The sequence below is a fragment of the Mesoplodon densirostris genome, chromosome 4 (genome assembly GCF_025265405.1).
Source record: "Mesoplodon densirostris isolate mMesDen1 chromosome 4, mMesDen1 primary haplotype, whole genome shotgun sequence".
NCBI classification, from domain to species: domain Eukaryota; kingdom Metazoa; phylum Chordata; class Mammalia; order Artiodactyla; family Ziphiidae; genus Mesoplodon; species Mesoplodon densirostris.
The window spans coordinates 47,519,207-47,539,498 of record NC_082664.1 but is presented as its reverse complement, the minus strand read 5'-3'; the positions used below and the strand labels follow the sequence as shown (position 1 = coordinate 47,539,498).

Sequence of the window (20,292 nt, the reverse complement as noted above, 5' to 3'; positions counted from 1 at the left end):
CAAAGACACCACTCCAGCAGTTCTCCCCCTTTCTACTCTAACAACAGCTTATCCCTCTCTGTTGGATCATCTCCACTCACATATATGCTGTAATCTCTCTCCCCTTAAAACAAAAATCACCTTTCCTGACTCCACATTCCTATCCGACTACCCTCATTCTTTGAGTGTCATCCTCATAAAACTCCAATTCCTCCCTTTCCATTCTCCTGAATCCATTGCAACAAAGCTTTTATTAACAGTCTGTTAAAAAAAAAAAAAAAAAAAAAAAAAAGCTCAAGCTCATCCATAGCCTCCACATCACTACAAGCAGCATTTGCAATAGTTTATTATTTCCTCCTCCTTAAAATACTTTATATTTGGCTTACTGATACCATTCTTGTATCTTGGTTTTCTATTTTTCTAGCCATCCCTTCTTATTCTCTTTAGCTGGATCCTCCCTCTCTTACTTGATCTCTGAATATTCTGGAGTACCCAGGGTTTAGCCCTCGAAGCTTTTTTTAAAAATACATTCACTCCCTCCCTAGGTGGTTTCATCCAAGTTCATAGCATTAAATATCACGTGTATACTGACATCTCCCCTATTCAGATTTTCAGCCAGTACCTCAATCCTGAATTCCAGGAGGTATCAGCTGAAGATGTAGATTTCTATCTCTAACTCAAGTTTCTCCTCTGATCTTTAGACCCATTTATCTAACTGTCTACATCTCTAGTTGGATTTCTCAAAGAAATCTTACACTAACTAGGTTCAAATGCAAACTCATAATCTCCACCCCCTGTTCTACCTCTGAAATATGCTCCTCTCCAAATGTTTCAGGTATCTCCTAATGGCCAATTACTTCCCCAAACATCCAGAAACACAGATGTTATGCCAGAAACCTCCCTCTTCTTCATCTTTAATATCTGATCCATTCTACTGATTTCACCTCTTAAATATTTCCTGAATATATCCTCTTTCTCCATACCCATGTCTACTCTAGTCCAAGCTTCCATCACACTCAACCGGACTAATACAGATACCTCCCAATAGTCTCTTTGCATCCATTCCTGCTCCTTTTCCAATTCATTCTCTATGTATCTTTTCAAAAACAAGACTGATCACGTCTCTCTGCTTCAAATCTTTAATACCTTCCTACTGCTTTTAGGATAAAAACAGGATTCCTTAATAAAGAAAGAAGGCCTTGGATAGGATGCCCACTCCCTACCTTCACAAATTTCTCTCTCACCAATCTGTGCATCACTCTCTACATGTAAGCATGGCTAGCTTTCTTTCAGTCCTTTGAGAGTATCATGATCCCTAACCCCACCAGAACTTTGCAGAGTGTTCCCTCTACCTGGAATGCCAACATCACCACCCCACTGCCACCATCACCCGTCTCTTTATACTTCTTAATGTCTAACTCAATCTTCAGATCTCATCTGAAGAAACACTTCCTCAGAGATGCCTTCCCTGCCTCCTCAAATTCGACCAACTTCCCCTCACATATGCTTATCACTGCATTATCACTTAATATTTCTAAGTGTAATTCTAAATGTACATTTATTTTTGCGATTAATCTGTACTCCATGTCTGTCAATCTACAAAGACCTTAAGGTCAATAAGGGAAAAGATTGTGCTTTGTTTGCGCTATTGTATCTCTAGCCCCAGTGGAGTAGACATGCAAATATTTGTTCAATGAATGAATCAATATAGGAGTGACAGCAGAAGCCATACAACTGGACAGTACTGCATAGGAATGGGATTTAGAAAGACAAAAGGGATGATGGAAAAAATATTCACATATTGAAGTATGGGGAAATCACTGTGGCTTATATACGATTTAACTTAAATGTTATGCTAACTAGATCCACCTGTCTTATGGCCTGTCAAACATACACCACACACCTGCTTTAACCATAAAAGAAAAGAATACACTTAAAAATCAAAAAGGAGTAACTACAGTTCAGGCATTCAATAATGGAGCTGGGAGGCCATTGTGGATACAGTTTTAGACACGTTCCTGCATTACGGAGAACTTGAATTTTCTGAACTGTATCATACTCAAGGATACCACCAAGCTGTTCTCAAAACAATATCTGAGAGCAGCTGCCAACTGCAACCTTATGGTCTCAAGGTCTCCCCTTATAACTAGACAACCATATTGGACCCTAATCCTTACTTAACAAGCACCCTGACTTCTTGCAACTCCAATTATAATTCTCACAAACAACTTATGTAATTTTGCAGTCTGTGCTGTTATAAGCCTCCCCCATTTTGTAGTTCGACAGAATGCAATTCAAGTGCTTCTTTAATCTATGTCTCCTGGGCTATAGTCCTCAGTTTGGCTCAAATAAAACTCTCTTCTATTCCTCGCAGATTGTTTATTGATTATATCCCTCCACAGGGACTAGAATAACCCTGAGAAAATATCACCATTTAGGAATCAAGCAGAGGAAATAAATTAGAAAAAAAAAGCTGTCAGAAAGTTAAAAACAATTTTAAAAAGGGAAGAGCATCACAAAAGGCAAGGGAGGATAAAATACCGAAAAGTTAGAACGGGCCACTAAATCTGACAAGCAGGCAGCTACCGTTCTGACAAAATAACTGATAATGTGAGATGCAGAAAGGAAGTGAACAAAGGGGAAATGTGGGGGAAAGCTCATATCATTCCAACTCCTCTGGAAGTAAGATTTCACACTCGTTGGCTTTCTGATATACTAAAACTGCCATGCTGGTCCGAATTAAACAGTAAATCTAAGAACATTTATGTGCCATTTTAGATATCAACCTTATTTCTATCTGGATGAGTAATTTTAGGCAGAACTGCTTACATGACATACAAGAATAACTGTTCTAACATTCACACCTGAAACGTTCTTTTTGTTTCTCAAAATACCTTACCTCCCAGAACCATCAAAACAGACATCTGTGTGTCCCTCTGTGTGCCCATATCTCATCGGCTTCTGTGTAGCAGGCATTTCTTCCTTTACCTATCTGAAAATGTTTTATAAAAGTCAGTGTTATTTTAAAGGACAGGAAAGCCGGGGACTGAACAGGAAGAAGGGAGGTTAGTCTCCTGCGGGACACGCCCTCGGCAGCCCCTTTTCCCCCACCCGAGGGGCACAAACAGGGAATAGGGGTGGGTCTGTCCGACACTAAGCCGGGAAGAGGACACGCTTCTCTTCGTTGGGCCGCACGCACGCGGGCAGCGGGACGGAGCACTCACCGAAGCTCCGCGACTGAGGAAAGGCGACGAGGAGCAACACAGACTGACGAGCAGCACGGATGCACAGCGCTTCCCGCGCTCGGCGTGCTCCCACTCTGCGCCTGCGCCGGCCCGCCCACGCCCGGCGCGGTCCCGACCCAGGTCGCTGGGCGGTGGCGTCAGCTGCGCGCCCGCCGGCAGGGAAAAAGCCGGTTGCTGGGGGAGTGAGGAAGAAAGGGAGGGACCCGAACACGGAAGTGGTGGCGGCGCCGGCGAAGCAGGTGGAGGCGGTGACTGCGACGTCTGAGATGAGAACCCCGCACCGAAGGGCGGAGGCTTGCAGGCAGGCATCCGTCTTAGAGGACCTACATGAGGTGCCGGAGTGGTTGGGTCTCCCTTCTCCAGCTTAGCGAGCACCCAGAGTGATGGCGGTGGTGATGGCGGCAGTTACTCGGACAGACCCAGTTAAACTGCGCTCCGAGAGGTGAGTGGGGGAAGGGTGGTTGCTGCTTGGACTTGCCCAGCGGGGTCTGCTTCTACTTTCCGGGCGCTCCTCACAGGCAGCCATATCCGGGTCCCCGTACGGGTCCAGCCCCTCCTTGGGACCCGGCTGCAGAACGAGATGTTTGGGCATGTTTTTTCGAGAAAAGGAAGCCGAGACCCTTCTCAAGCCTTTAATCTTGACATCCTTGGCGCCTTCATCTTGTCATTTCTATACCGGTAAAGGAAGGAAGACTTAATCTCAGTTCATGGTTCCTGGAGGTCTGGCGTGTACATTAATGCTTATTCTATAGGACATTTTACATATATCCCTTAAGAAAGTAATTCGGGTTTCCCTATTCAAACCCCACCTAAAGTTCACTGAAGTGCATATTTAGATGTAAAAGAAGAGCTAGAACTAAAGTATATTGTTGAATACTTCATTCGATCTTTACAATCTTTGCTAAGGTCTTGGCCATTAAGTTTATGCTTTGCTTGGGTCTTCACGTTCTCCATGTTGGGAGACCGGTCTCTAATGAAAACCTGCACAATGATTTTTTCTTGCTACCCACTTTCTAGTCTCAATCGGAACTTGTTTATGACATAAGAGAAACGTTTTTCTGTTGTAGAGTTTTCCCCATTGTTTTTCAGTCTAGTTCCATTGGGAAAAGTTGCAAACACATTTAGACAAACCATGGTATAGTTCTTACCGTGGTGGCATTGTGAAAGGTGTTGCTTTGAGTACTCCAAATAGGCTTGCTAGACACTGAGGTTTGGTACGTGAATGAAGAGGAAGAGTGGTTGGCTGAAAAAGAACTTGGGATTTGTGGGAAAATAACCAACCTATCCTTGATTTCCCACAAGAGCAAAAGATACCTGAGATGATTCTTTCCGAGTGGCTTAATTTTATTTGGGTAGCATTCGTTGTTTAGATAGACTGATTTCTAATTTTTTTTAAATCCAATATCACTGGATAGACTGGGGTTCAAGAAGAAGTCCGGTAATACATCAAATAAATCATCATGAGATTTCAGTGTAGTGCTTTTCAGAGCTCAACATAAGAAGAATCTGCCAATTTGGAACAAGATTTATAGCTATAAAATGCTGTAACTATAAAATATGTAACACCATGTGACTTCAAAACTATGAATGGTGTTTGCGCTTCTCTCCTTTCACTCTGCTTTAGCAATGAACACGTTTGATTCATAGGGTTTTTTGTTTTGTTTTTTGGGGGTTTTTTTTGTTTTTGTTTTTACAAATTTCACATGTATGGAAAGAGCTTGGGCCTTAGAGTTGAACAACCCTAGATTTTAATTTTGACTCTGACAGTTACTCGTGTGACCTTGAATATACTTCTTTACTTTTACTGAATGTCAGATTCCTCATCTCTAAAATGAAGATGACACCTTCTTCCATCGAATTGTTATAATATATAGAAGATACTCATGGATGTATAAAACTAATTGTCTTGTGTTATTAATGGGGTACTTTGGGTGGGCATTTAATGGTTTCATTTAAAATGGAGTTGTTTGAATCATTATCCAGTAAATTTTTTCAACTGTTAAAAGATGTATTCTTGCTTTTGCCAGTATGTTTTCACATGTCCATTTCTGTTTCAGTCAGATTTTAAAAAGACAAATTTTAATGTCCTCAGTGAATTCATAATCTTGGTGAGGGAAACAGACATTCAAATAATATGTACAAGACAATAGTGTGGTAATGAAATGTGTAACTTAATTCTTAAATTGCCTGGTTATTTAAGATAATATAGCTTTTAAAAAGAAACCAGTGTAGCTCTCCGTCACCAATGTGGGTGTCAGGTGCATGTCTCATAGGAGTGGATAACTGAATGAACTCACTGAAAATCATGCCAAGGTCGCAGCTTCGATTGCAGTGAAGGTTAGTTACCGTTTCTCTGTTGTGACCATTCATAGTACCCTTAGGCTCACAAATATTGTTGTTCTCAAGGACAATAGGGTGAGAAAGCATGAATATATTACCATTCTACTTGTGGCAGTATTATCTGTATAAGTAATAATGTCATATAATCTTACTTTATCCAGGAGGCATATCAGTATTGCCTTATGAGAGGAGTTTTTTAAATTCCTTTTTAATAAAATATGTATTGATATTTGATGTAAAAATTATTAATCTTATGAAAGATAAGGCTAGAAGAAGAGAGTAATAACAAAACTGAGAACAGAGTATTGAAAAAAAAACACTGAAGGCAGTTTAGAAACCTGAAAATTTTTATATCTCTGAAAGTGTCCTGAATCTTACCAGCCTATTTAATTGATTTTTGGGGTAAATAATACTTGTGCATGTATAAACTTTCTAAGGTATAAAAGGGAATACAGGAAAGTCCTATTCTCAACCTACCCAGTTCCGCTGGCCAAAGACAGCTAATATTTGACTCTTGTGTTGTTACAGTGGCAGTGGATCCTTACTACAGTGAGACAGATATAATCATTGTTTTTTATGAATGAAAAAAAACAAGGCTCAGAAAGGTTGTGAGTTGTCCAAGGTCACACACCTAACCAACTGTCTGAACTAGAAATAGAACCCAGGTCTATTAACTTCTGATCCAAGTAGTCTACCATACTGCCTCTCCAAGTCATAACTGTTGCCATAAAACTTAGAATTTAGTTTTATCAGAACATAAAAACAATTTTATTTAATTCTAGAATAACATTATACTAGTTTGTAGGTAAAACTTGTTACCCAAGCTTAAATGTAAGCATACGTAGTTATCATAAAGCAATGAAAAGAATAATCTATGATCGTTTTTTTTAAAAAAAACTTTGCCTACTCTTACTGTTGAAACCTGTTTATTTACTAAGTTAGCTTGTAAGAAATTACAAACTTTTTGTAATTAAGTTTGGTTATTTACACCCATACTACTTTTCAAGAATTTAAAGCTTAAAAACACTTTTTAAAAGAGCATGTTTAGTATCAGGGTAATAGAAAGTGCTTTATGATATTCAGAAATGCCAAAGCTTCCTCAGCCTCAGGTTTTTGAGATATGTTTTTGTCTGGATTTTCTAGCCTTATATATAGCCTTTGTTTCCTTTCATTCTTTTCCCTTAATTTTGCCACTTTCCCATCTCTCATTTTTAGAAATTAGCTTATTCTACATGGAAGGTTCTGAGAAGACGGAACGTATTACAGAACGTAGTATGTATTCTCATTAAGCTCAATGTATGCTGTTTTCATAGATTTTAATCCTGGAGTAAAAACATGGGGCAGCTGACAGTATCCAGATTTAACAATGTGAACACTGAAGCTAAATGAGATTCTAAAAATCAGGAGAGATAGCTAGTAAGTGACAAAGTCTAAATTTTAGATCATGTTTGATGATTTAGCAACTCATGCTGTTGTTTCATCTGCACCATGCTTCATTTTTAAATATGGTATAGTGAAAAACTAGATTTTTAATTTTTTATAGATCTTTATAACTTAAAAATTTCCTCTTTAGACTAAATTGTACTAGGAAGAAAGACTACAAGGAAATTGGCCAAAATGTCTAAATTGATTGCCTCTAGGTAATTGAATTACAGTTTTTTTTCCTCCTTTTTGAACTTTTCTGAATGTTCCATATATTTTATAATGAGCATATATAATTTTTATAATTAAAAAATTACAAATTGAAAAGAAGAAGTACATCTGTACAATCCAATTTATTCTCTACGAGTCACAATCGAATATCTTAAATATTCTGGTTTCTAAGATTCTGTTAAGGTTCTTGCTCTTTTAATTTAAAAAAAAATTTCTTTAAATAAATCTATTTATTTTATTTTTATATTTGGCTGCGTTGTGTCTTCATTGCTGTGCACAGGCTTTCTCTAGTTGCGGCGAGCGGGGGCTACTCTTCATTGTGGTGCATGGGCTTCTCATTGCAGTGGCTTCTCTTGTTGCGGAGCACAGGCTCTAGGCGGGCAGGCTTCAGTAGTTGTGGCTCGTGGGCTCTAGAGAGCAGGTTCAGTAGTTGTGGTACACGGGCTTAGTTGCTCCGCAGCAGGTGGGATCTTCCCGGACCAGGGCTCGAACCCGTGTCCCCTGCATTGGCAGGTGGATTCTTAACCACTGTGCTACCAGGGAAGTCCTGGTTCTTGCGCTTTTAGAAGTTTATAGTGCCAGCTTTAGTTTTCTGTTCCCTCTTCACACTAAATTAACCCTCTTCAGTGACAGGTCCTGGACATTTCTCTTTATCTTTAGCTAGCATGCTCAGGGAATGTACACTTATTTTAATGTTAGCCCAAGTTAATGTTTCTCCCACAGTTTCTTCCACAAAACGGCTCTTGATGAGTTAAATAAAGGAAACTGTGGCTTAAGCAGGTTTCTTAACTGAAGGACCTCCTGGAACCTTTTGCTGAAGTTGCCTTGTAATCTTTCAGAGGGGAAGTGATTCCCAAACTTGTTTAATAAGGAAACCTCCGTTTCTCTAGAACATGTATATATTAACATCTTTTAGCACTAGTGTACACAGGAGTTCAGATTGGGGGACACTGACATAAGCAAAATATAATTAGGAAAGTAAGTGGAGAAAGTTTGGAGAAGGGAAGGAAGGGTGTAGTGGTGCTAATCAGTGTGTGTGTGTGTGTGTGTGTGTGTGTGTGTTTGTTTTCCCAAATAAATCCAGTTAAGTCCCATGAGCCATGGCTTGGTAGCATGAAAAAGGAGATATTTTAAAATATTTACTGGAAAATGAACCTGTATTGCTTTCGTAATGAGAAAAAAACACTTTATAGTTCAGAGATGTTTCTCATTTGAACAAACCCATTTTTTATGTTTTTTCATTAACATTCCGAGGAATTTACCTCTCTTGTACTATCCAGTATATTCCATTCATGGACTCTTAAGTGTTCCCATAGAATCCAACTCAAATATTAGTCTATGATCAAACATCAAGGACTCTAACCCACAGAATCCAATTCAAATAACATGGACTATGATCAGAATGCATTCAAGGAGTTTTGGGACACATAATGGCAGGTAAACTTTGGAAACATAGATTTGATAAGGAAATTCCCAGGGGTAAATAACTGCCAGAATAATAATTTATTTGTGAATTCTTTGTAGTATAGTAAATTATTCTTTATAACGTCAAATTTAATATTTACATGAATTCTGGCCTTAGGTAGACATCAGCATTGTAGACACAGTAGTTCAATGAATGATTAATATGTACAATAATGATCTGTTATCCAACATCATAGAGAATACAATGAAGTTTCTAGATGAATGAAGTTTAACCCTTTAACTACTGGCTTTTAAAAAAGTTTTCAATGGGAATTTGAATTAAAATCACCTTCCCAACCTTATTCAAGAGTACTAACTGTTATTTAAATCTGTTGTTAGCATAGAAGGGTCACATTGGGTATTCATGCATTTATCACTGTTCAGTGCAATTGATTATAGAACCTGGGATCAAATGGCTAGTGAATCTGAGAACTTGATTTTTTGAAAAAGGTTTAAATAAACTTGCTTTAGACGTTTGCCTCTTGCTCATTAAGAAATAACAATTAAAAAAAAAAAAGTCACTGTGTATTCCCCAGGGCATTGTAACTTAGATGCCTTCTTAAAAAATTAATAATTGAATCAAGAGTCAAAGCACTTTCTCCCAAGTGATTCTTTCACCGGCTTTAAAAAAAAAAAAAAAAAAAAAACTTCTTTGCAGTTACTAACAAAGATTGTTGGTTTGTGAACACTTTTCAAAATATAATCATTGATTTCTATACTACGTAAAGATGGTACTAAAGTCACTTTTTTTCCATTTTGTATCTCATCTTCTACTTCATTTCTACGAAGTTTGTATAAAATTCCAACAATTAATGATGGGGTATTTGAAAGGACTCATTCAGATTGAGAACCTTACACTTTTTTTTTTAACATTCAGATTTTACATGTATAGGCAAGACACCAAAAGCACTTTTTTAAAACTCATTTTTAGTCTTTAAAAATAAAAAAAAATTTTCACTGAAAATTAATAATGTTAACACAACATTGTAAAGCAATTATATGCCAATAAAGATGTTTTAAAAATGTTATTTTTGGGCCTCCCTGGTGGCGCAAGTGGTTGAGAGTCCGCCTGCTGATGCAGGGGATACGGGTTCGTGCCCCGGTCTGGGAGGATCCCATGTGCCGCGGAGCGGCTGGGCCCGTGAGCCATGGCCGCTGAGCCTGCGCGTCTGGAGCCTGTGCTCCGCAACGGGAGAGGCCACGACAGTGAGAGGCCCGCATACCGCAAAAAAAAAAAAAAAAAAAAAAAAAAAAAATGTTATTTTTATTGAGAGCAATGTGATTGAATTTTTTAATTTTATGAATTTTGATTTAATGCAACTTTTGGAAGAGATTAGAAGATCTTTTGCCATCTGTTTAAAGTGTAAAGATGCGAGAGTTATATGCATGATGCATTTTTATCATTTTTGTAATAAAATCGTGATAGTGAAGGAAATTCTGAATATCTTTTTTTCTAAAAAGATGTCACCATAGCATAAGTTTTTTTTTTAAGTTACCTGAACCATGAAGAGACCAGTTATATGTTTTGTTTTGCCTTTTTTCTTAATGTATCTGCTAAGTAGCTTCTCAGAGCCACTTATTATCCCAATAAAGGTCATCAAACTTAGAACATTTGTCATTTTGTAAAAGAAAAATACATAACTTGTCTTAAAATTTCAGCAACTTAAGTACTTTGCCCTGAAATAACTAGCAAACCTCGTGTGTTATAAAATTTCCGTGATCATGTCTATTTACAAAGTATTGTAAAGATTCTCTTACCTAAGATAATATAATCCACAAATGTATTCCAGCAACATGGAATCAGTTGCGGTGCACTAAAAGTGCACAAAGAAATGGAGAGGGTTGCCATCGAGTCCTTAGCTTTTTGGAGCTCCCACTCTTCCCTCAGGAATAGCACCTCATCAGACAAATAACCATCTCATAATGAGTGATGGGAACATTGTCAACCATATATTCAATATTCATAAATTTTAAGTTTTCTAATTTTTAGACAAGTATAAATAGAAGTTAAATTTTCTTCCTGCTTTGAAGATTACCACATTAAGTGACATTCTGGCCCATATAGTGATATGGTATATTTTACCAAATATATTTTTTACCATAACAGTTGATAAAAGTGGGACTTCTGAAGCATGAACTCAGTTTTCTATCACAAGAATGCTATGTAAAATTTATATAAGGCTGTAGTTCTTAGATACAAAAAGATAACCAGTCAAAAGAAGATTTTCTATGCATTAACTCTTTAAGTACAGGTAAATGTATGGAAAATTCATCTAGGGCAATGGTATTTTTTGCTTTATTTTATGGATCCCTGCAGCATTAGCATATGTAAGAACAATTAACCTAAAGTCCAGAGATACTTGATGGATTGCTCCCTATTTTGTACAAGTTGGTAAGCCTTGCTAAAGTAAATCTGTTATGTTAGCATGTAAACTTGTATAGAGTAAGGCTGGAAATCAGTTCTCTGAGGGAAAATGTCAAATTGTTCTATAGCTTCATGGTCTGTTGAGTTTCAGCTATACCTAGTGTATTGATCCTTTTTCATTTTGAAACATTAGTTATCATCCTGAAAATTATATTTGCTTGTAAACTTTACAGTTAGCATGGGCTAGAGACAGAGATATTTCTGTGATTTCTTCCTTTATGAACTATTTCAATAAAACTGGCTTGGGTGCTATAATAAAACATATGTAATATCTGTTTCTTTTTTTAAAAAGAAAAAATATGTTAAACTTTATACTTGGTACATTTAGAATCTGAGCTAGGTATATACTTCACATACATTATTTCATTTAATTCCCACCAGCCTAATGAAATAGATAGCATCAGTGTCTCCATTTTACAGATGAAGAAACTGAGGTTTCAAGGTCATATGGCTAGTACAAAATAAACTGGGCTCAAACCATATTTCTAATGTCTGCCATCATTGTGCTATGGAACTGCATCCTTGTCATGTACATGTATAGAGATACTGAAAATGTTATAATGGTTACTGCTGGGTGGTAGGATTATGGATAGTTTTTACTTTTTTCTTCATAGCTTTAAGTTTGAACTTTTCACAGTGAGTATAAAGTACTGTTATTTTTATTTATGGTCATCAAAATGATATGTGTACATAGGTTCAAGTTAAATTAAGCTGAAAAGCTTAGATAAGCTAAGAAATGCTGCATTCCTCTCCTACCCATCTCAAAGGCTTCTACTTTCATAATTTGTTTTTCTGATATTTATCTTCACATTTCTAAATCATATGCTTATACTTCTCTCTTGATGCATCAATTATTAGACATTATTGGTTGAGTTCCTCTTCTGATAGATGAGGATTTACCTCTCTTTTAGTCTCCTTAGTCTCTTTCCATTCTCTTATTACACAAAGAGCCTTACGTCCTTATGTGGTTATATGAACTAGTTGCTCTCTAGCAGCACCAAACACCCTGTTGTCTGGAAACTTCCCTTCTTAAGCATCCCAGGAATTCACATTTCCTTTCTCATATGTTAAATACCTTGTTTCCTTTGTTATGCCATTTGTTTGGGGTTTACACTCTTATTTTAGAAGAGCACATCCTCCAATATGAGGTAAAATTGTTGTTACTTTGCATGTCTGAAAATTTCTTTATTTTATCCTATTTGATTGATTGTTAGGCTGGTGATCTTCAAGGTTGGAAACTATCCTCTAGCTTCCACTGTTACTTACTGTTGAGAAAACAGATGCTATTTTATTTTCAGTCCTTTGTGACTTTCTTCCCTCAGGAAGCCTTTTTTTTTTTTTTTTTGGCTGGGTTACATACATAAATCGATTGATTGAACACTTAACACGAGGTCTACTCTCTTTAACAGATTTATAAGCATACAATACTTAGAGTATTGTTGTCTATAAGGAAGACTTCGATATCACCTCTTTATCTCTAGGGTTCTAACATTTTAGAATAATGTAACTTGGTGTGTATTTTCCCTTGTGCGGGGCACTCATTGTGCTCCTTCTGTATGGAGACGCATGGCCTTCAGTTCTGGGAAATTTTCTAACATATTTTCTTTTATAATTTCCCTCTCCATTTTGTTATATTCTGTGAAGTGTCTGTATTGATCCTCTAATTTTCTTATCTTCTCTGTCTAGTTAACCATTTTTTTCCTCTTTCCTATTATTTCCTCAGCTTACCTCCAACTTTCCTATTGAATATTTTTTTCCTGTAATCATGGTTTTAATTTCCAAATTTTTCTTATTCTCTGATTGTCCCTACCTCATTTTATTCATTGGTATAATATATTCTCTGAACTTGGAAGAGATCTATTTTATTACCTGCTGCTTTAATGCTTACTTTTTTCTCCAAGTTCTTTGTTTTATTCGCTTGTTTATTTTAGAGGCTTTCCTCAAAAGTCTGGTGACATGTCATATTCTAGAGTAAATGAAGCACAGCAGTGCTGCCTGGAAGCACTATGTAAGTAGGCTGGGCTTATGGATGGATGAGCTTCACAGCATGCTTGGGTGGCCCTCCAGCTTTTTATTGGAGGATTTCCAGTTATCAGCATCTATAGGTCTTTTCTCTTTGGCCATTCTGTTTCTCCAGCATAGTATGTATCTTCCAGTCTCCTATTAGGAGGTGTAAGTTTGGCTGCTGGAGTTCTAGAAGCTGGATGGAAGAAGGGAGCAGGGAATTTTCTTTCTGATTTTAGTCCCAAACCTCCCATCTATCCTCACCATGCCTAGTATCCAAAGTCCTGAGCCTCTCTGGTTCAGCTTCTCCAAATAATATTGATAAATTTCCCATCTCCTCTAAGTATGAGAGTAACAATTAGAGACATCTAACTGCATGTATGCAAATTTTCAACCTACCTCCCCATTTTCTGCCCTGTTCTCCATCCATACTTTCTGTAGCACCTGGTACCTCTGGGTGTCGTGGACTTTGCCTGCTCTGTTGGCTTGCTTCTCATCCACGTTGCCTTTGTGCCTGGTGTCACCTTCCTCTCCACTGCTGAGTCAGTCATTGCTCCTCTGTTCATTTTCTGTCCTTGTATTTTGTCACTCAGGTTATAGATACCTGCTAGTTTCATTGAAGATGAGGTTTGTTTTTATTTCTCATTTTCCCTTGTTATGGGCTGACTTCTGAGAAAAATGGAGCAAAAAGATTTTCACATAGCCATTTTAAACTGGATCATTATTTATTTTATAATTAGAGAAAAACAAAACTATTTTCTTTCTGAGAGGAAATCAAGTTATACTACTCATTAAGAAATTTAATATGGAAAGCAGCAATTATAACTAAAGGAAGCATTGGAATCACTAAAACAGTTTATAGGAGACTTGGTTGTTTTTGAAGGCAGAGAGAAGTTAAGAGCTAGCAATGGAAGCAGGCCCTGGTAAAGGTGGGAATGTCATCAAGAGCAGAGGTACGGGGTGGGATAGGGAGGGTGGAGGGAGACGCAAGAGGGAAGATACATGGGGATATATGTATATGTATAGCTGATTCACTTTGTTGTACAGCAGAAACTAACACACCACTGTAAAGCAATTACACTCCAATAAAGATTTTTTTTTAAAAAAAAGAGAGAGAGCAGAGGTACAGACTTAGCTCTGATATAGAAATAAAGGAAGATGAAGATGCTCACACCCAGTGGAGTAAAGTTGATCATAGAGTTAATAATCTGCTACTTTCATATTTTTAAAGTAAATAAAAACACCAGGTATTTTAAACCTTACATGATATACTTTTCACATTATTATGCTGAATAAAAAAGTTGAAAGTATGTAGTGTTAACAAAAAAATATCTGCTTGGGGCTCCTTTTTAATTTTTTATTTGAAAAATACAAGTGTAAGCTGTTAGTAACAAGCGTCTCTCCTGATCACTGACTCTTCATATACTTCAGCCTACTTTGTAGCTTCTGCCAGTTTATTTTTGTTCAGTGGAATTTAGTCAATCAACAACCAAAGCATGCTGTTGAATATAATTTTGGTATACTAAGTGATGATGTTTCTTTCAAATTTAGATTTTCAAATATTTTTTCCCTGTGGATTTTAAATGATTACGTACCAGTGAGCTCACTAAATCAAAATAATAAGTATAATCACCCGATGCTATTCATTGTTTAGTAATGGGGTACTTTATATGGCAAGCCTGTGTCATTAGTTCACACTTTTAAGCACTTCCCAATCATATTTGCCTCTGCAGATGCTTGTTTCAAACCCTACTGCTATGAAAATAGATTCACATAGCTCTAAACATTTACTTGACTGTTGGGATTGTTAATGTTCCTCTGATATAATCAGAAGCTTAATCATGATCAGAATGTTGAGTACAACTTATTTTCTCAGTCTCAAAATTCAACTTTCACTTCTAAAATATTTGAAATTATAGAATCCCTCCCCCCAATTCTGGGCTTAAATCTTTTTCCATCTAAGAATAGTTAAGTAGTTTCTACCTACGACCAATCATTACTATTAGTCTTAATAAAATTTTATTTACATTATAAATTCTAGTATATCTAGCCAATTTCATAGGAAAGGCATTGCCCTATAGAACTTTATCTGCTTGTTTTTTGAAATTATCAAGAATAATAGGGCTTCCCTGGTGGCGCAGTGGTTGAGAGTCCGCGTGCCGATGCAGGGGACGCGGGTTTGTGCCCCGGTCCGGGAGGACCCCACATGCCGCGGAGCCGCTGGGCCCGTGAGCCATGGCCGCTGAGCCTGCACGTCCGGAGCCTGTGCTCCGCAACGGGAGAGGCCACAGCAGTGAGAGGCCCGCGTACCGAAAAAAAAAAAAAAAAAAAGAAGAAGAAGAAGAAGAATATAAGGAAGTGTATGTGTGTATAAAATAACAAATTTTTATCCAATTCCAAATTTTCTACAAACTGCCTAGACTGATAGTGAAGTTGACCAAATATTTAAATGAGTTGACAAAAATTGCGTTGGGAATTCTTGCATGACATTCCTACTATTCAGTGGTGATTATTTATTTAATAAATTCTTAACAGCTTTTATAACTTAAAACTGTTCATATTTTCAATCAATAAGAAAGAAAACAAGGAGAGAGAAGGAGGGTAGTGGTCATCAAACACCAGCTCATAGGTTTCTCATCTCTTAACAAAGAATTTCCTGGTCTGCTGTGAAATTAAAAAATAAGGGGAGGAGAGATTGGCATAAGATGTACCTCAAAACTGGAAATTGTTCACATTTCAGACATATCTTTTAGCTGAGAGGATGCTTAGCTTTTTTGATTCACATCGAAACTAGCTGTGGGAAAGGTACTCAGATTCTTGACTCCATGGCACTATGGAATTATTGGCATAAGGTAAAGTAGTTTATTTAAGTGGGAACAAAATAGCTTGGAACTGCCTTCCAACATTTCCAGTAGTTTGTTTTTAATGTATTAATGGTCCTTTTTCATCTTTTCATCTTATGTATAATTGGGGCTTGATATATAATCTATACAATGTTAATGACAAACGATTAATGATCTTTTTCTTCCTTAGATATATCCAGAAAATGCCCAGAAGAAACATTCTACCGGAAAAACTGAAAGAGCAGTATTTATAACACTGGAATTTGTGGACAGTTTGTTAAAATGGCAGAAAGTAGTGAAAGTAATAGTAAAAATGTAGATGTAAGGCCCAAAACTAGTCGGAGTCGAAGTGCTGACAGAAAGGATGGTTATGTATGGAGTGGAAAGAAGTTATCTTGGTCAAAAAAGAGTGAAAGTTGTTCAGATGCTGAAACAGTGAGTGCTATAGAGAAAACTGAAGTTCCTTTAAGGAGCCAAGAAAGGAAGCACAGCTGTTCATCTATCGAGTTGGATTTAGATCATTCCTGTGGGCATAGATTTTTAGGCCGATCTCTTAAACAGAAACTGCAAGATGCTGTGGGGCAGTGTTTTCCAATAAAAAATTGTAGTAGTCGGCACTCTTCAGGGCTTCCGTCTAAAAGAAAAATTCATATCAGTGAACTCATGTTAGATAAGTGTCCTTTCCCACCTCGATCAGATTTAGCCTTTAGGTGGCATTTTATTAAACGACACACTGCTCCTATAAGTCCCAAATCAGATGAATGGGTAAGCACAGACTTGTCTCAGACTGAATTGAGGGATGGTCAACTAAAACAACGAAGAAACATGGAAGAGGTCAACTGCTTCTCACATACCAGTGTTCAGCCCTGTGTCATAACCAATAACGATTCTTCGGGTAGAGGTGGTCCTGGGACTGGCTCTATAATAAACCTGGCTTCAGATAACAGTATAGAAGATAGTGATATGGATTCAGATGATGAAATTATAACACTTTGCACAAGTTCCAGGAAAAGAAACAAACCCAAATGGGAAATTGATGAAGAAACCCTGCAACTGGAAACACCTCCTAAGTACCATACCCAGATTGATTATGTCCACTGTCTTGTACCAGACCTCCTTCAGATCAATAATAATCCATGTTACTGGGGCGTTATGGATAAATATGCAGCTGAAGCTCTACTAGAAGGAAAACCAGAGGGTACCTTTTTACTGCGAGATTCAGCACAGGAAGACTATTTATTCTCCGTTAGTTTTAGACGCTATAGTCGTTCTCTTCATGCTAGAATTGAACAGTGGAATCACAACTTTAGCTTTGATGCACATGATCCTTGTGTCTTCCATTCTCCCGACATTACTGGGCTCCTAGAGCATTATAAGGACCCGAGTGCCTGTATGTTCTTTGAACCACTTTTATCCACTCCTTTAATTCGGACTTTCCCCTTTCCCCTGCAGCATATATGCAGAACAGTTATTTGTAACTGTACAACTTATGATGGCATTGATGCCCTTCCAATTCCTTCTTCCATGAAATTATATCTGAAAGAGTATCACTATAAATCAAAAGTTAGAGTACTCAGGATTGATGCACCAGAACAACAATGCTAGGAAAAGGGTAGGAACACGGGAATGATTATATACATATTTTCATTTAATATTTTATTTTTCTTATTATGCCACTTTGAATTTTTTCTACAGGGGCAGTTGAAGTCCAAAATAAACTTATGCCCTAAATTTTACTTCCAGATCAGTTTATTTTTCTTAGGATACAATAATTGTTTAACAATAATAATTGTTTAATAATTGTTACACACTAGGAGTTAATGGATATTTTTGACTAGGTGTTTGGTTTTTGTTTTTACCATGTAGATTGTATACTTAATTTTTTTCTTTTCTTAACTGTAATTTGCATATGATCCAGGGATATTTGAAGTTTGGTAGGCATTGCAAACACAGTTAAATAATCTGTATTTCATACTTTTCTTTAAAAATAATCCTGTCCTTACATATAAAATGCTTTGTTAACCTATGCCATTGGCATTCCTATACATAAGATATAGTTTCCCCATCAGCCTTTTCAGTTGTTTTAAAAGTCCTCAGTAAAGCTGAGTGTGTTGTAATTTACAATCCATAGTAATGTAATTGACTTTTATAATTTACTTATAGGGATGTTAAAGGTTAGCAAAATGGCTTAAAATCAAACTTCATGTGTTTTCATTTTAAATATTAACTGTAAAGCAGAATTACTAAATTTGATTAATCAGGTCAGTAAGAATCAAATGAGGACATGATATTTTGGGGGTGAATTTATTCTTCTATAATGTGGCATGGTCATTTATTATTCCTTGAGTAGCTCTTTCTGTCACACTTGGAAGAGTTACCATCTTAAGAACATAAGTATTGTTCCTTTCTCACTGGAAGTTTTAAAAATAATAATAACACTATTAGTAACTAGTAGTTACTAAAGTGATAAAGCAACTGAGGTTTTTCTGTATTTACTTATGAACTGTTGCTTCTGCTTAGCTCTGTTTTAGAAACTCTGAGCCTGTTAGTTTGGAGAGATGCCACAGTTTATATAAACAGCCACAAATTTCCATTGGTAACCAAAGAGACCTAGGTAGTTTTTCATTATTTTAAATTGAGCTTGAATAAAGATTCAAGAAGTAAACATGGAGCTCAGTATTCAGGGAGCTTAATATTGGTTTTGATCTTCAGGTTTCAGATAATTATTCCTATTTTCAGAACTAACATGTCTTTAGTATGGCTTCAAAAAAAGGGAAACATTTTGAGAGCTACATGGCTTATGCCATACTGAACAATACTGGGCACCAGGCGTAATATTTTGAATTTAACATCCCCAGAACGGGGAAGTATTTTTAGAAATGTTATATAATAAGATAGATGGAATGATAGCCTACTCTTCTTTTTTAAAGAATCAGTGAATAATAAATTTCCTAGACAGTTATTCCTTCTGGTGAGTTGTCTACCCCTTTGTACAAGTTGGCATTTTTAATATCATAGTAACTGATTTCTTGATGCTAGTTTAGCTCTAGTAGGAAGCTGCTTCTACCTGGATTGAAAGAAATTTGACTCAGATTTCCACGTTAGAATAGATGTTTCTTAAGTATCATTGCTTTTATGTTGAAGTAGCATTTCCCTTTCCTGCAGTTCTGCTGATAACATAAAGATGGCATTTAAAAATAATTGCTTTAAAATAAATATTTAGCAATTGTCACAAAATTAAACAAGAAAATCTGTTACCATTGTCTTCTAGCATATTTTTTTCTCAGTGATCTCAAGATTGTCTTGGTTCCAGTGAGGGTTAGCTACTAAAATGGCACCTCTCTTAGCAGTGATGAGGCTCGGGATATCAACACCAATGTCAGGATAAATATCTCTTCTAAAGATGATATTTCCCTTTTACAAAAGTGGGACAGTCTCATACTACCTCATCTTTATTGTGGCGCTTTTGTAGATCACTGAGAAGCTTATCTTATTTACCAATATAGCACTTCTAAATGTCCATCTTTGGTGAAAGAAAATTAATAGTATGGTAAGGCTCTACCCATAATTATAGTTTTTTATCAGAATTTGATATTGAGACTTTCTGTTTCTATGAAACAATATTGTTTTAAATATTTTTCTTTTAAAAATAACTTTTTATCAATACAGAAAAACTTAAGGAATGACTATCTAGTGAATATTCTGTTAAAAGGTAATTTTATAAAGAAAAATGAAATATTACGTTGTCTTTTATAATGGTAAAAAATTAGTATTTATATGAAAATCAAGATCTAAGTAGCCTTTCGTATATTCAGACTGGTTGCTTGTGATATATTTTCTCTGGCTTTCTTATTTTTTCAACTTCAAGGTATTGATAGCTGTTAACATTTTCAAAATACTGCCATTTATATAGCCTTGAAGTAGGTGATCTAATAAATGAGAGCAGGAAGGAGACTCATTTACGCTGAAACGGTTTGTATTTTTTCCTTTGGTATTTGCTACAGAAAAGAAATCGGGAAAGTAGAAATGCAAGATTTGAGAAAGGAATTGTTTACCATGAAGGAAAAAGAAGAGTAATAATAAATTTTTTAAAGCTTGAAGGGATTGGAATTTAGAAAGGTAAACCCTTTCTCTGACTTGTGGACACATTTGGAAGAGCATTCGGTATTCAGAAACTTAACTCATTAAAAATGTAATTACTGAAATTATGTGTAAGTAAATGAGTATAAGTTTTGAAAGGAACAATGTGGGAAGATACAAATATATCTAAATATATCGGGTTGGCCAAAAAGTTCGTTCGGGTTTTTCGGTACAATATGAAAAACCCGAACGAACTTTT

At 36.5% G+C, this 20,292-nt stretch overlaps 2 protein-coding genes across 3 annotated transcripts in view; one reads left to right on the top strand and one right to left on the bottom strand.

Moving 5' to 3' along the window:
- The window catches only part of WDHD1 (WD repeat and HMG-box DNA binding protein 1), a 59,641-nt gene extending 56,342 nt beyond the window's left edge, over window positions 1-3,299 (bottom strand). Inside the window, exons 1-2 of the mRNA XM_060096184.1 lie at window positions 3,204-3,299; window positions 2,879-2,971 (exon numbers count right to left, since the gene is read on the bottom strand). Coding sequence (XP_059952167.1) covers window positions 2,879-2,955 — 77 coding nt within the window. The 5' untranslated portion in view covers window positions 2,956-2,971; window positions 3,204-3,299. The remainder of the gene's footprint in view (window positions 1-2,878; window positions 2,972-3,203) is intronic.
- A 30-nt stretch (window positions 3,300-3,329) lies between these two features.
- Window positions 3,330-20,249, top strand: SOCS4 (suppressor of cytokine signaling 4). Of its 2 annotated transcripts, none has more exons than XM_060096185.1 (2): window positions 3,330-3,666; window positions 16,144-20,249. In XM_060096185.1, exon 2 carries the CDS (start codon window positions 16,236-16,238, stop codon window positions 17,556-17,558), a length of 1,323 nt encoding a protein of 440 aa, XP_059952168.1. In that variant the 5' UTR covers window positions 3,330-3,666; window positions 16,144-16,235; the 3' UTR covers window positions 17,559-20,249. The 2 variants fall into 2 exon arrangements, with proteins under 2 accessions (XP_059952168.1, XP_059952169.1); XM_060096186.1 differs by lacking the exon at window positions 3,330-3,666 and adding an exon at window positions 6,764-6,836.
- The last annotated feature ends 43 nt before the right edge of the window (window positions 20,250-20,292 follow it).

Coding starts and splice junctions, on each gene's coding strand:
- SOCS4 (XM_060096185.1), top strand. CDS start 16,236: ATGGCAGAAAGTAGTGAAAGTAATAGTAAAAATGTAGATGTAAGGCCC.